General features: G+C 35.6%; 1 protein-coding gene across 2 annotated transcripts in view; it reads right to left on the bottom strand.

Moving 5' to 3' along the window:
- Positions 1 to 14,336, bottom strand: part of Tpp2 (tripeptidyl peptidase 2) — a 67,789-nt gene that overhangs the window by 38,601 nt on the left and 14,852 nt on the right. For both annotated transcript variants that reach the window (XM_021197248.2, XM_021197249.2), the window contains exons 5-10: positions 12,470 to 12,594; positions 11,131 to 11,294; positions 8,555 to 8,709; positions 7,662 to 7,738; positions 4,881 to 5,008; positions 4,100 to 4,199 (exon numbers count right to left, since the gene is read on the bottom strand). In XM_021197248.2, coding sequence (XP_021052907.1) covers positions 4,100 to 4,199; positions 4,881 to 5,008; positions 7,662 to 7,738; positions 8,555 to 8,709; positions 11,131 to 11,294; positions 12,470 to 12,594 — 749 coding nt within the window. The remainder of the gene's footprint in view (positions 1 to 4,099; positions 4,200 to 4,880; positions 5,009 to 7,661; positions 7,739 to 8,554; positions 8,710 to 11,130; positions 11,295 to 12,469; positions 12,595 to 14,336) is intronic.

Raw genomic sequence — 14,336 nt, 5'->3', positions numbered from 1 at the left:
CCCAAGGAGCTGAAGGGGTCTGCAATCCTATAGGTAGAACAATATGAACTAACCAGTAACCCCTGAGCTCATGTCTCTAGCTGCATATGTAGCAAAAGACGGCCTAGACGGCCATCATTGGGAAGAGAGGCCCCTTGGTCTTGCAAACTTTATATAACCCAGTACAGGGGAACACCAGGGCCAAGAAGTGGGAGTGGGTGGGTAGGGGAGCAGGGTGGGGGGAAGGGACTTTTAGGATAGCATTTGAAATGTAAATGAAGAAAATACCTAATAAAGAATTGGGGAAAAAAACAAAACAAAACTACTTATCTTTGACTCCATGTACTGTTCCATATAGAACTTCTTCCTGTATAATATTTACTCCATCCTTCAAGACCAGGACCACCTCCTCTAGAACCAGTTTAACCAACTCATCTTACTCCTATTGTTCCACCATCTGACAATGTCAGTTGCTAAATCAAAATCAAAATTCTTCTAAATCATCTCCAAAGAAATAAAGGGATGAATTAAAATGGACATTATTTTTATCAGGTGCCAGTACTCACTGATGTCCTAATGAGGTATTATTAAAAATTAAGACTTATATAATCTCTTAATAAAAAAAAAGTTCTGAGGCACCCAGGAATTCCTCCTGACAAGTGGCAAGAGTTCCTTCCCCTCTGGGCCAGCACCCGGAGAAGCCAGTCCCACAACACCCAGAGGAAGATCCACTCCCAGGAACTCTTAACACACCCAGGATCATAGGATCATAGGTGAGAAGGACACAACATCTGTCCCAACACCAAAAGTAAGTGGAACCAGCAGGACCCAGGCACAGAGAACTCTGCCGACCAGTGGAACTGGTTCCTTCAGGTCTGGGCTGGTGCCCTGAGCAGACCTTGGGTGTAAACTCTGCAGCCAGTCCTATAACTGAAAGAAGATGCTCCACTCCCAGGTGCTCTAACACACACAGGATCACAGGATAACAAGATCCTAGGAGCTTGGTCACACCAGGATCTCAGGATCACAGGATCCCAGAATCATAGGATCCCAGTGACAGCTAAACTAAGGAGTTCTGACATAACCAGGATCACAAGAAGGACAGGCTCCAGTCAGGTATAGCAAGGGCGGGTAGCACAAGAGATAATCAGATGGTGGGAGGCAAGCATAAGAATATAAGCAACTAAAACCAAGGTTACTTGGCATCATCAGAACCCACTTCTCCCAACATAGCAAGTCCTGGATACACCATCACACTGGAAAAACAAGATTCGGATCTAAAATCACTTCTTGCAATGATGACAAAGGACTTTAAGAAGGACATAAATAACTCCCTTAAAGAAATACAGGAGAACACAGGTAGACAGCCAGAAGCCCTTAAAGAGGAAACACAACAATCCCTTTAAAGAATCACAGGAAAACACAATCAAAGAGGTGAAGAAAACGAACAAAACCATCAAAGATCTACAAATGGAAAGAGAAACAATAAACAAATCACAAAGGGAGACAACCCTGGAGTTAGAAAACCTACTTTAGAGATCAGGAATCATAGACATAAGCATCACCAACAGAATGGAAGAGATAAAAGAGAGAATCTCAGGGGCAGAAGGTAACATAGAAAACACTGACAGTCAAAGAAAATGCAAAATGCAAAAAGCTCCTAACCCAAAACATCCAAGAAAAGAAATTCCTCCTGTCACATAATAAAACACCAAATGCATTAAACAAAGAAAGAATATTAAAAGCAGTAAAGGAAAGAGGTCAAGTAACATATAAAGGCACAGCTATCAGCATTATACCAGACTTCTCACCAGAGACTATGAAAGCCAGAAGATCCTGGGCATATGTCATACAGACCCCAAGAGAATACAAAAATGCCAGCCCAGGCTACTATATCCAGCAAAAGTCTCAATTACCGTAAATGGAGAAACCAAAGTATTCCATGACAATACCAAGTTTATACACTATCTTTTCATAAATGCAGCCATACAAAAGTTAGTAGATGTAAAACACCAACACAAAGAGGGAAACTGCACCCTAGAAAAAAGCAAAAAAGTAATCTTTCAAGAAACCCAAAAGAAGATAGCCACATAAACATATTTACACCTCTAACAACAAAAATTACAGGAAGTAACAATCACTTTTTCTTAATCTCTCTTAATATCAATGGACTCAATTCTCCAATAAAAAGACATGGACTGACAGACTGGGTACAAAAACAGGACCCAGCATTTTGCTGCATACTGGAAACGCACCTCAATGACAAAGACAGATACTACCTCAGAGTAAAAGGCTACAAAACAATTTTCCAAGCTAATGGCCCCAAGAAACAAGCTGGAGTAGCCATTCTAACATTGAATAAAATCAACTTTCAACCAAAAGTCACCAAAATGCTAAGGAAGAACACTTCATACTGCTCAAAGGAAAAATCTACCAAAATGAACTAATTCTGAACATCTATGCTCCAAATACAAAGGCACCCACATTCATAAAAAGAAACTACCAAAGCTCAAATCACATACTGTACCCAATACAACAATAATGGGAGACTTCAATACCCCACTCTGAGCAATGGACAAATCATGGAACCAGAAACTAAACAGAGACACAGTAAAACTAACAGACTTTATGAACCATCTAACAGATATTTGTAGAACATTTCATCCTAAAACCAATGAATATACCTTCTTCTCAGCACTTCATGGTACATTCTCCAAAACTGACCATATAATCAGTCTCAAAACATGCTGCAACAGATATAAGAAGATTTAAATAATCCCATGTACCCTATCAGATCACCACAGACTAAGGCTGGTCTTAAATACCAACAAAAACAATAAAAAGCACATATACACATGGAAGCTGAACTGCACTCTACTCAATGATAACTTAGTCAAGGAAGAAAGAAAGAAAGAAAGAAAGAAAGAAAGAAAGAAAGAAAGAAAGAAAGAAAGAAAGAAAGAAAGAAAACACTTTTTATAATTTAATGAATTTGAAGGCACAACATACCCAGACTTACTGGAAACAATGAAAGCAGTGCTAAGAGGAAAACTCATAGCTCTGAGTGCCTCCAAAAAGAAACTGGAGAGAACATATTTTAACAGCTTGACAGCACACCTGAAACTTCTAGAACAAAAAGAAGCAAATACATACAAGAGGAGTAGATGGCAGGAAATAATCAAAAGCAGGACTGAAATCAACCAAGTAGAAACAAAAAGAATCAACCAAACCAGGAGCTGGTTCTTTGAGAAAATCAACAAGATAGATAAACCCTTAGCCAGACTTACCAGAGGGCACAGATATAGTATTCAAATTAATAAAATCAGAAATGAAAATGGAGACATAGCAACAAAATATACCTTAAAATAATTATTGTTTGAAAATATTAAAATCATGTTCTACAAACATTAAAAAACAATTTGTAAAATGTGTTTAAATTTCCTTTTAAAAATGTTGTCACCTTTTCATACTAGGGTTATAAGTAATTTACTGTTATAGTATTAGAATATTTGACTTTGATTATATATTAATGTTCTTCAGTCTTTGATTATATATTAATTTTTATTAATACATTTTATAGTCACTTATGTTTTCATGAAATCGGAATCAATTTAAACTATATTTGATGACTGATATCTTCCTTTGTTCTCTCCACCCTCTCCACTCTAAACTCTGGACAGATATTGATCTGTTTTTAGTTGTTATGGTATTGACTTTCTTATAATCAAAATTGGAATCAAAACACTCATGTGAATTCCTTTGAATATTTTCTTTGTCTTGTAATTCACTTACACTATATCCATGGTGGTAAGTATGATGCTGTTTCATTGAGTAGTATGAAAAAAAAAAAGTTTCTCATATAGTGCAGACGATGTTAGAGAACCAAAGCTTGTCAATCAGAATTTGCTTGCTTATAGATCTCACCCAAAATGCTCAAAGTAGTTTGTAACTTCAAAATGAACATAGGATCTGTTACTATGATTTATTTCAAAAGTACAACAAAAGTTTAAATATCAAATCTGCTCAAAACAAGGCTATCAATATTTATTATCTATAAGCCCCCCCCCAACAGTATAAAGTTTAATCAAATACATATATTCTAATAATTACTTACACTTACCTTGGGCCTCTAGAAGACCATGTATATTGATTTGCAGGTAGTTTCTCTCTCAGTGAATACTCTGCAACCATCATATCAGGAGAAACATAAGCTCCAACACCTATTAGGATGGATTTTGCCATTAACAAAAGGGAACACAATTCATCTCATGCATCCTAATTTTTTTTGCAGTGAAATACACTATGCTTACTATGTACATTAGCACACACGCTCTCTCTTGTAAATGTTAAGGGAAAACATTTAATACAGAAACAAAGTAAGTCTACGTTATACTATGCACACTGTTTTGGGGCACATAAAAAATAACTTCCAGGATTATTATGTGCATTAAAAAAACTGCTAAATTGTGTGCACATATTTCTATTAAACCACTTTCCCTAAATTACAATCAATTTTAGGTAACACAGTTCCTCAGACTTTCCTAGGAACACATTTAAGGTCTACGTGAAGGTATGTGCAACCCACAGCTCACAGGACATATGCAGCCCACAAAACTGTAAGCTTACTTAAAACATTATGAAAGTTTATGCTACTTGACTCTATAGATGAAAACTTCCTGTCACAATGTAAAGTGACTGAAAATACTGGGCCTTCAGTATTTTATATAAAAGATAGGATATAATACTTGATTAAACAGTGGTTTATTGTTTAATTTATATATTTTTGGATACAGGATCTCTCTAGTATCATGGGCTAACATCAAATGTGTGCGTTCCCTCCTTTAGTCTCCTGGTTTTTGTATTTAAACAAACCTATTACTGAAATTGTAAAGCTCACTAACCTATCACACTGGATGTAGTTCCTCCTGGACAACCCACTGTAGAAAGGCATGGACCATTATTTCCAGCACTTGAAACATAAATTGTATTATGTTTCCATACTGCTTCATTAATTACTTCACAAATTCTCCTGAAAAAGAATTACTTTGAGCAAATACAACTTCCATATTTAATTTATAACCAAACAAATCACATTGACTCCAAGCTATGTAACTGACAGTAGCTTTGAACGAGGAGATGTGTATCAGGTACATTAAGTTATGTGATTAACTATACATGGACAGGTAGGCTTTTAGTAGGACACAACGCAATTACAACTGGTATATCCTAGTTGAGTTTCATGGAATTGTAAAATAAGATTAAATGCAAGAAAAACATAAGATATAGCCTGGGTGATGGTGCACACCTTTAGATTCAGCCCACAAGAGGCAGTAAGAAAAGTAGCTTTATGAATTCGAGTTCAATATGGTTTACATAGAGATGTACAGGCCAGCCAAGGGTAAATAATAGGACCCTGTCTCAAAAGAAGTAAACAAACAAACAATACCCAATGTGGAAAACAGACAAACAAACAAAACCTCAAACCTACAGAGCATTAAAATATTAACAGGGGTTGTAAAGTGGTAACACTGAGAGAAAAATGAAAACCAAACAAAAGAAAACAATGAAAGGACTCCTGTATGCATTTTAACAAGGGATTAATTGACTAAAAAAGCTAGCTAGTATCTTCAGTGACAAAGTTACATGAGGGATGGGATGGGGAGAGACTAATAGAAAACCTAAGAAACTTAAAATCAAAGAAATCTAGTTAAAGATTGACAACAAACAAGAAAGTTTACTGGCATTAGTTAAGGGACATGCTGTTAGATTAATGAAGAAATTGGAGATTATAAATTACCCAGCTCCAAATAGTTTTGCAAAATCCAATGTGTGATGTCTAACAAGAGATCCAAGTTCAGTTACCAACACACACACAACATTGTGGCTAACAACTGCCTGTGATTCCAGTTCCCGGGGATCTACTGCCCTCTTCTGACCTCCACAGATGTCATGCACAAGTGAAACACACACACACACACACACACACACACACACACGAGAGAGAGAGAGAGAGAGAGAGAGAGAGAGAGAGAGAGAGAGAGAGAGAGAGAGACAGACAGACAGACAGACAGACAGACAGACAGACAGACAGNGAGAGAGAGAGAGAGAGAGAGAGAGAGAGACAGACAGACAGACAGACAGACAGACAGACAGACAGACAGACAGACACAGAGAGACAGAGAGAATAAGTGTAACTGACAAAGGAGAAAAGATCACTCAGGTGAAAAAGTTAATGAAATGACAAGGTAAAAGAGTGCAGTATAGAAAGAAATTGTGAAAACTGGCAGCGTACATATTACAAGGGCATTAAAAAAATATTTCACTAGAAACGTAATTACCTGCAAAAAAAAAAAAAGTGAACTATTTGGTAACAATAAACAACAGCATCTAGGTTGTTAGAGCTTTCCTTTTGATAGGACCTTAAATACAGCTTCACATACTTTGGTGCTGTGAGTTACAGACATATTGATCACTAAGAAAATGATCTAAATATTTCGGATACATAAAATATAAAGGAAAGGATATTAACGTATATTAAGTTAAGGCCAACACTGCACTTGGAAGAAAGGATATAGATGCCATATGCAACAGTTTCCTCTGAGGTTGAAATGTTTCATCCTGAAGTGAAGCTCCTCCTTAAGCAGGAAGGTAAACAACTCAAAAAGGCTTCCTTCAGGAAGCCCTTAAACCTGACTTAATTTTCTAGGCCCCTACCTGCCAGTGTAAGCAAAGAGAGCTGGGAGTCCCTCTCCGAGGAATGAAGCTAAACAGCTATGAAGATGCTCAGAAGAGCTAGACTGCAAAGTACACTCAGAACAGCCATGTAAGGAGAAGCAGAGATCAGCCAATGTGCCTGGAGAGATTTACACCAACAGAGGCACCTGAAAAGGACACTTCCCAGTCTGTTGAGCTGCTTGCAGGCTATTGTGAATGCTCTAAATTCCCAGATTTTGTGAGTTGTCACTCATGCTAGAGTGGGCTTTGGTGATGCAGCTGTCTTTGAGCATTTCTGCTCCTGTAAATACCCTCTCACCCATATTCCTGTAAATAACCCCAATTAAACACACTGGTTCACCAAGGTGGACTTTGATGGTATCTGAATTTTGGTCTTATGTGTACCATCTCCCTAGGAAACACTTTGTCACAGAACAAAATTATAAGAAAGGAAGGGATGCAGGACAGAAAGTGGCACAGACTGAGGAGACAGAACAGCTTAAGTGGAGCCAGTAGGTGTAACACCAGAAAGGTTTATAGGTAAGGTCAAGTGACTAAAGGGAATAACAAGGAGCACATCTGGGCATCTGTCAGGTTAAGTACCACTGAGAAATCCCAGGACCTCTGTGAATGAGCTATTTTGGTGATGGATGGCCCAACAAATCCAAACTGTGTGGAAGGAAAGGAAAATGTAGAATCAATGACCAATGCCAGAGCACTTGGAAGGCTTTGAGTCTCAGACCCACCATTATGGAGGAGTGACCATGCTTAGAATGGTCGGGCAAAGTGCAGTGATGAGACCTGGCATCAAAGGCATGACATGCGAGTGAAAGTCTGACTTACAAATCACAATTTCCTGCTGATCATGATTATTTTATTTATTTTCAGTTCACTTACGTAAAACATTTGATCATCTTCATCTTCACTAGGTAGGGTTCTAGTGGCCCCACAAAAAAAAAAATACTTACCCAGAATTTGGCCAATGAGTTGCTTCTCCATAACTGTAGTTGACAAGATCACACTTATGATTTATAACTTCTATCATCTATTAAAAGATTAAGAATCTGGTTTAGGAAGTCATTTTTAGAAACAGCTTAACCAGGAAATAGTTTATAATCCTACAGTGTCTAGACTAATCATATCCCAATTTATAAAGTATTTTTAGGCATACAGTAATAAATGCCAAAGGTAGCAGGGGAACAAATTCGGTAAACTGCCAGTTAAAAATGAAACTATTGTTTTTAGAATGTAAGAACCATAGATGAAAATAGGTAGAGGCAATACAATGATCTGATTAGATTTTAAAAGTACTTAAGTTATATGACAAACAAATATACAAAATATTAAATTTACTTAGGGCTTTAATTTTCTTTCGAGTACTGGATCAAGTTATGTATTTTTAAAAATTACCTTAAAAAGTTCGCTAAGAGATTTACTACAATGAGTATAAAGTATTCTTTTTTTTCTATAAAGACTTTAAGTCAAGAAACTTTTTCCTGGCAATTTTTAACTTTAAATTTTGCTGTTTTTTTTTTTTGTTGTTGTTTTTTGTTTTTAGACAGTGTTTCCTTGTGAAAAATTGGCTGTCCTGAAACTTACTGCAGATCTGACTAGCTTCCAACTCAGAGATCCGCCTGTCTTTGCCTCCTGAGTGCTAGGATTAAAAACAAGCGCCACCACCACTTAGCAGCTTTTAAAAAATTTAAGGTCAATTAATCGGCATTGGTTTGCGTCTAAAAACACTGTTCTGTACATCAAAATACTGTTAAATATACTCTTGATAAACCAGCACCATTTTATAAATATAAATTTCTAATCCCCTAAATTATTAGTTTATTATCAAGAACTCCTAGACACTCACAGCTCTGATGAGGCCTGTGCCTGTTTCCATGGTGCTTAGCCGTGTATCACCAATCTTAATGGACAGAATTTGAGCACCAGGAGCAACTCCATTCCGTTCAGGCTCTTCTGGAAAATGCCCTGCGGCTATACTCGCTACATGGGTTCCATGAGCTCCTATAGACAGAAATAGGGTGTTAGTGCATACGATGACAAAAAATGTCACCACATGTGAAAAGTTTAACCATTCTAACATGTGCATTATGAAAAAATAATTTATAAAAGTATAACCCAATTCTATATCTAATATTATCTCAAATATATTCATGTTTAAGTCAAACAAAATAAATTTCAATTACATGTTTATTTTTTCGTCTACCTATATATATATATAAACTATATTTATATATACCTATATTTATATAAAAAGACTCACTATATATATGATATATATATATATATATATATATATCATATATATATACACACACACACACACACAGACTCACTATAGTCACTATAAATATCCATAGTTAGGGGTGAATTTCTCAAAGGTTAATATTTGCGAGTAATCATTTCATATTTATTCATGGATTTTCAGATATTAAGGTTTGCTTTTATTTATGAACTACTTTTTTTTGTTTTTTAAAGATTTATTTATTACATGTAAGTACACTGTAGCTGTCTTCAGACACTCCAGAAGAGGGAGTCAGATCTCATTACGGATGGTTGTGAGCCACCATGTGGTTGCTGGGATTTGAACTCTGGACCTTCGGAAGAGCAGTCGGGTGCTCTTACCCACTGAGCCATCTCGCCAGCCCTATAAACTACTTCTAAACAGTTCATAATTTAAAAAAAAGTCACAAAATTTCTAGGCTTCATCCATCAATACAGCTCTGTAGTAAGGGAAAAAATGTAAGCCACAGAAGACAGCAAGTATCTGTAATACATAAAATTCACAAGTAACATGTTATCCAAAGTATATAAAAAAATATCTTTCAAATACAACAAAGGAAGAAATGAGTGGAAACACCCTGTCCACCAAGCAAAGTGGATGAAACATGTGAAAAAGGCATCTCACAAAAAGAAATGTCCACAAGGCATACAAAGCATGAAAGCATGTTTTGCTTTATCAGTCATCTTAGAATTACAAATTACTGTCACAAGGCAGTATCCCTATGTACTTTACAACATGACTAAGATGTTAAAGGTTGACAACAGTTTAGAATATACCACACACTGTTCTTGTTTAAGAAATCTGAAGAGGCATCCTTATGAATTTAGTAGTCTCACCTTTGTCCCAGAATCCAACAAACATGTATAAACATATTTACCAAGACATTCACAAAAATGTTTTCGGCTGCATTATTTATATAATTCAAAAGTCCAAATAATTTAGGGCTCATGGAAAGTAAATGGCTATTTAATATATTAACCCACAGAGTTGACAATCAATATAAAGTTCATAAGGTTGAGTCAGTCTCATATTAAAAACTGAGTTTATTCCATTTATATAATTGGAAAAAGGATAAATCATGTGGAAACTGAAACTATTGTATCACTTGTGATGTAACACAAATATCCCCACATGGTCCAAAGAATGTAGTAATGAAAATCAAGATAGCTACCTTGGGAGAATGAAATTAAGGTTATTGGGTTTTCTAATGCTAGCACACAAAATAATAAATATCATTATGATATTTGTATATGTTTATCATATTTTAATTACATCGTGTCTTCATTATCTTCTTTTGAACTCCCATCTCTCTGGTCTTTCTTCTTCTTTTTTTTTTTTTAAAGATTTATTTATTTATTATATGTAAGTANACTNTAGCTGTCTTCAGACACNCCAGAAGAGGGNNTCAGATCTTGTTACNGATGGTTATGAGCCACCATGTGGTTGCTGGGATTTGAACTCCAGACCTTCGGAAGAGCAGTTGGGTGCTCTTACCCACTGAGCCACCTCAACAGCCCTCTGGTCTTTCTTCTTAACAGTCATAACTGACTTTATTCTCCTTTCTCCTCACCTACCCAATCCTAAAAGCAGTATGGTATTTCCACTTGTTTTTATAGTCTCAGCATAAAAACACCCAAGCCTATCTGTAGTCTACAATACTACTCAGCATGTTCCTCTACTTTATACAAGCATTTTAGGATGGACATATTCTCACTAAAACTCATTTATTTAGCATTTTGTATATATTATTTTTGATTATGTAATATTTTACATCAGAATATAAGTATGCAGAATCTGTCTTGGATAGTTACCTAGTAGTACAAATAGCTAGTAGACAATTTTTAAAAACATGCATAGAATACTATATAAATATCCATAGTTAGGGGTGAATTTCTCAAAGGTTAATATTTGTGAGTAATCATTTCATATTTATTCATGGATTTTCAAATGTTAAGGTTTGGTTTTATTTATGAACTACTTCTAAACAGTGCATAATTTTTAAAAAAGTCACAAAATTTCTAGGCTTCATCCATCAATAAAGATTTCTCTAATGAATTCACTAGAGCCTTACTCTGTGCTGCAGGAATTTATCCTTCAGCCATTGCATGACTATCTCTCACTAGTAAATTTGAGACAGATACCTCCGCTGGTCACAATGGAGAGCAGGTTTCCATCATCATAAATATTAACAGAGTAATTCAGCATCTCAGCTGTGCCAAAAGAACTGTATTCTTGGGCCTCTTTGTAGTTTCTCAATACAGCAGATTTACTCAAGTCCCCATTTTCATTCGAATCAACACAGGCTCTGTTGGGAAGGAGAAATAGGCATTAAAATGTATCCTTCCACTCCTTTCTAAAGATCACACAATACAGTTTCTCAGTCATCTTCTCATTGCTTTCTTCTCCCACCACTCAAACTCCTTTGTTTCACAGAGGAAGCAGTTAGACTTAGGTCAGAAGTTTCCCAGAAGTAAATGCTAAAACCACATACAAGGGCACGGATGGTCAGAGATGGTATAGAAAACCATCTGGGCAGGTGAAAAGTTCATACTAAAGCTTGGGTTGGAGTGTAGACTTAGGATGGTTCCACATGAAGGATCTGACTTCCTGCTACCATTTTCAGTGCTGCCATTGTGAATCCAGCAGCCTTTGGTGCTTTCTGACACCACATGACTATAAACTTTAAACTTTAGTCACATAGAGCTTTAGGAAAACATATTTTTTTTAAACAAAATACAATTTCCACCTAATTTTATGGTTTTCTTTCTACCTGCTCTTTACCCATTTTATTACTGCTAAAAATTAAGATACATATTTTAAACACATTATCAGACTGTTTAACTGAATCTAAAAGTCACAAATGAAATGCATGTTATGTAAAAATCAACACTTCTTTTGAATGTTGCTATGTGCATGTTTGGGTGATTACTGACAGTTTTGCTGCACAGCCCCAAATGGACTGACATTCAGTAAGCAACTTGTAATCCTCCTGCCTAGCCTACCAAGCAGTAGGCTGCACACATGAATCATTTTGCCTGAGCCAGAACTGAATATTTAATTATTGTATTATTTTGCCAAGTTAACTTAGCTATTCTATCTCTACTTAAAACATCTAAGCCCAAATTTTCTTTTTTGAACCTTCAACATGTTTTTAGTAAATGTCCTGTAATATTTGTGGTTACTCTCCAAATTGTCCAGTTCTTAACAAGGAGCATTTCTGTATTTATCAGTGATCACTCTGCCAAAATGTGGCTAATGAAGTAAGTTTTTAAAAAATAGATAAGCATAATGTTTACTGTGAAAAATACTAAGTTCAAAAGGCTTGTCCACAACTAACAAAAGCCGATATGTTTTTCACATAGTGTTGCTAAGTGATATGACTATATAAACCAGACTATATACAGCTCTGAGGGTTTAAAGTTCTTCAGGGTAAATAAAAACATTTTTAATAAAGAAGATCTGCAGAATACTTGAGATTACCTCCAGGTCTCACCATCATGCCACACCAAGCAGTCATATACAGGGCCTGGATCACTATACTTTTTCTCAAAAGAATTAAGTAATTCCACTTGACTCTGCAACTCTTCCTTGATTAGTTTATTGGCCTATTAGTCAGAAAACAGATTAATATTAGATAAAACTTTATATACATGAAAGTTGTATTAACATATGACAAAAGACAGTATTGAACAAATAGAAAAAAAGACTTCACTTTGAAAAAATAATAAGGAAACAAAATTGTTTCTGCAGTGTTGAGACTGAATCTAGGGTGTTGTATATATAAGGAAAGTGCTCTACCACTAAGTTATATCCTTAGTCCGTAACTCCACTTTTGATTAAGAAAAGTATATATTCATAATAAAAGAACAATTCAAAACTTTTTGTTACTTATTTACATGCCTAGGTTGTCCAAAGTTGCTGCAATTAGCACATTATTTTCACAATAACAACAAAATGTTTACTATTAATGAGTTCACATATATAGTATATTTCATGGAAGTCCCTTGAATTCATTCTCAAGGTTTAACACATTTTCCTATTTTTTCCTTTTAATATCAATGTATTTAAATCCCCAATAATAGATACAGACTAATAGATGCACAAAAACCAAAATTTAATATGTAACAATATAGATTTCAAACCAAAGTTAATCAAAGAAGACAGGGAAGAGCACTTAACATTCATCAAGGGAAAAAAAATCCATCAAAAGAATCTTTCAGATTTCACATTGACCCTCACATACTGATGGTGGAAGACTTCTGTACCTAGTGCTCACCTACAGCCCGATCATCAAGGAGATAGCTAAACAGGTAAATACTGGAGGCAACAGACAAAACGAACCAGTCAATTTTCCTGTATCCTATGTGTCCACTTTGCACAGTATGCTATCTGCAGTTGAGGCAAGAGAAACTTTTGTTCTGGTTGCTAGCGTGCCACGTATGAGCCAAATTCTAGTAGGAGATTCTTTAATGCTCTTCATGAGAGTTGAAGTACAATGAGGGGTTTAACATATTTTCAATGCAAAGTCCCTAAATCTGCTGAGCAGTGTCTACCTTTGATACCACGAGTAGCTGTTATCTTACTGAGTCCGGAAATTTAAATTATGTTTTTATTGACTATTCCATAGGGTCTAGTTCTTTGTAAGTCATACTAAATGTAAGGTTATTCTATTCTTTAAATAAGAATTATAGCTATTCAAATTACAGAATGACAACTGCTAGAATTGTTTAAAATATAGTTTTGAAAACTATGAGAATGACCTGGGAATACTGATTTATTGTTCCTGGATCTCAGAGAAAAATCCCAGAAAGTTGAAAACACTGAGAAGCTTGCTGCCCTTTCAATATAGTAGTTCTAACTGTAACACTGTTGACGCATAAACATACCTTGGTTTTTCTTTTTAAAGAAAAAGCATAAAACCAAAAACATCTAAAAGGACATTATTTTCATCTATAAACTACTTAACTACTTTAAAAATTAATGGGGGTGGGGGAGTGCTGTAAAGTGGATCTACGTCTACTTCCCAGCATCCACATGGTAACTCATAACTATATAATCTAATTTCCAGGTGATGCACTACCCTCTTCAGGTCTCTGAGGGCACCATGAACACATGGTGTAGACAAACACTCATACATATAAAATAAAAATAAAATCTTTAAAAACATTAGCAGGTACATTTATATGCCTATGGTGGGAATATAAACTGGCATAATCCTTATGGTCTATGCAAAGCTACAGCCAACAATATTTAAAATGATATTCCTATTTTTAAAAAGATTTATTTTGATTTTATGTGTATGTTTTCATGTATATATGTGCACCACCTGCACACCTGATGGTTGTAG

Source organism: Mus pahari, chromosome 5 (assembly GCF_900095145.1).
Source record: "Mus pahari chromosome 5, PAHARI_EIJ_v1.1, whole genome shotgun sequence".
Classification (NCBI taxonomy): domain Eukaryota; kingdom Metazoa; phylum Chordata; class Mammalia; order Rodentia; family Muridae; genus Mus; species Mus pahari.
The sequence above is the reverse complement of the archived record's forward strand: the minus strand, read 5'-3'. Positions and strand labels throughout refer to the sequence as shown.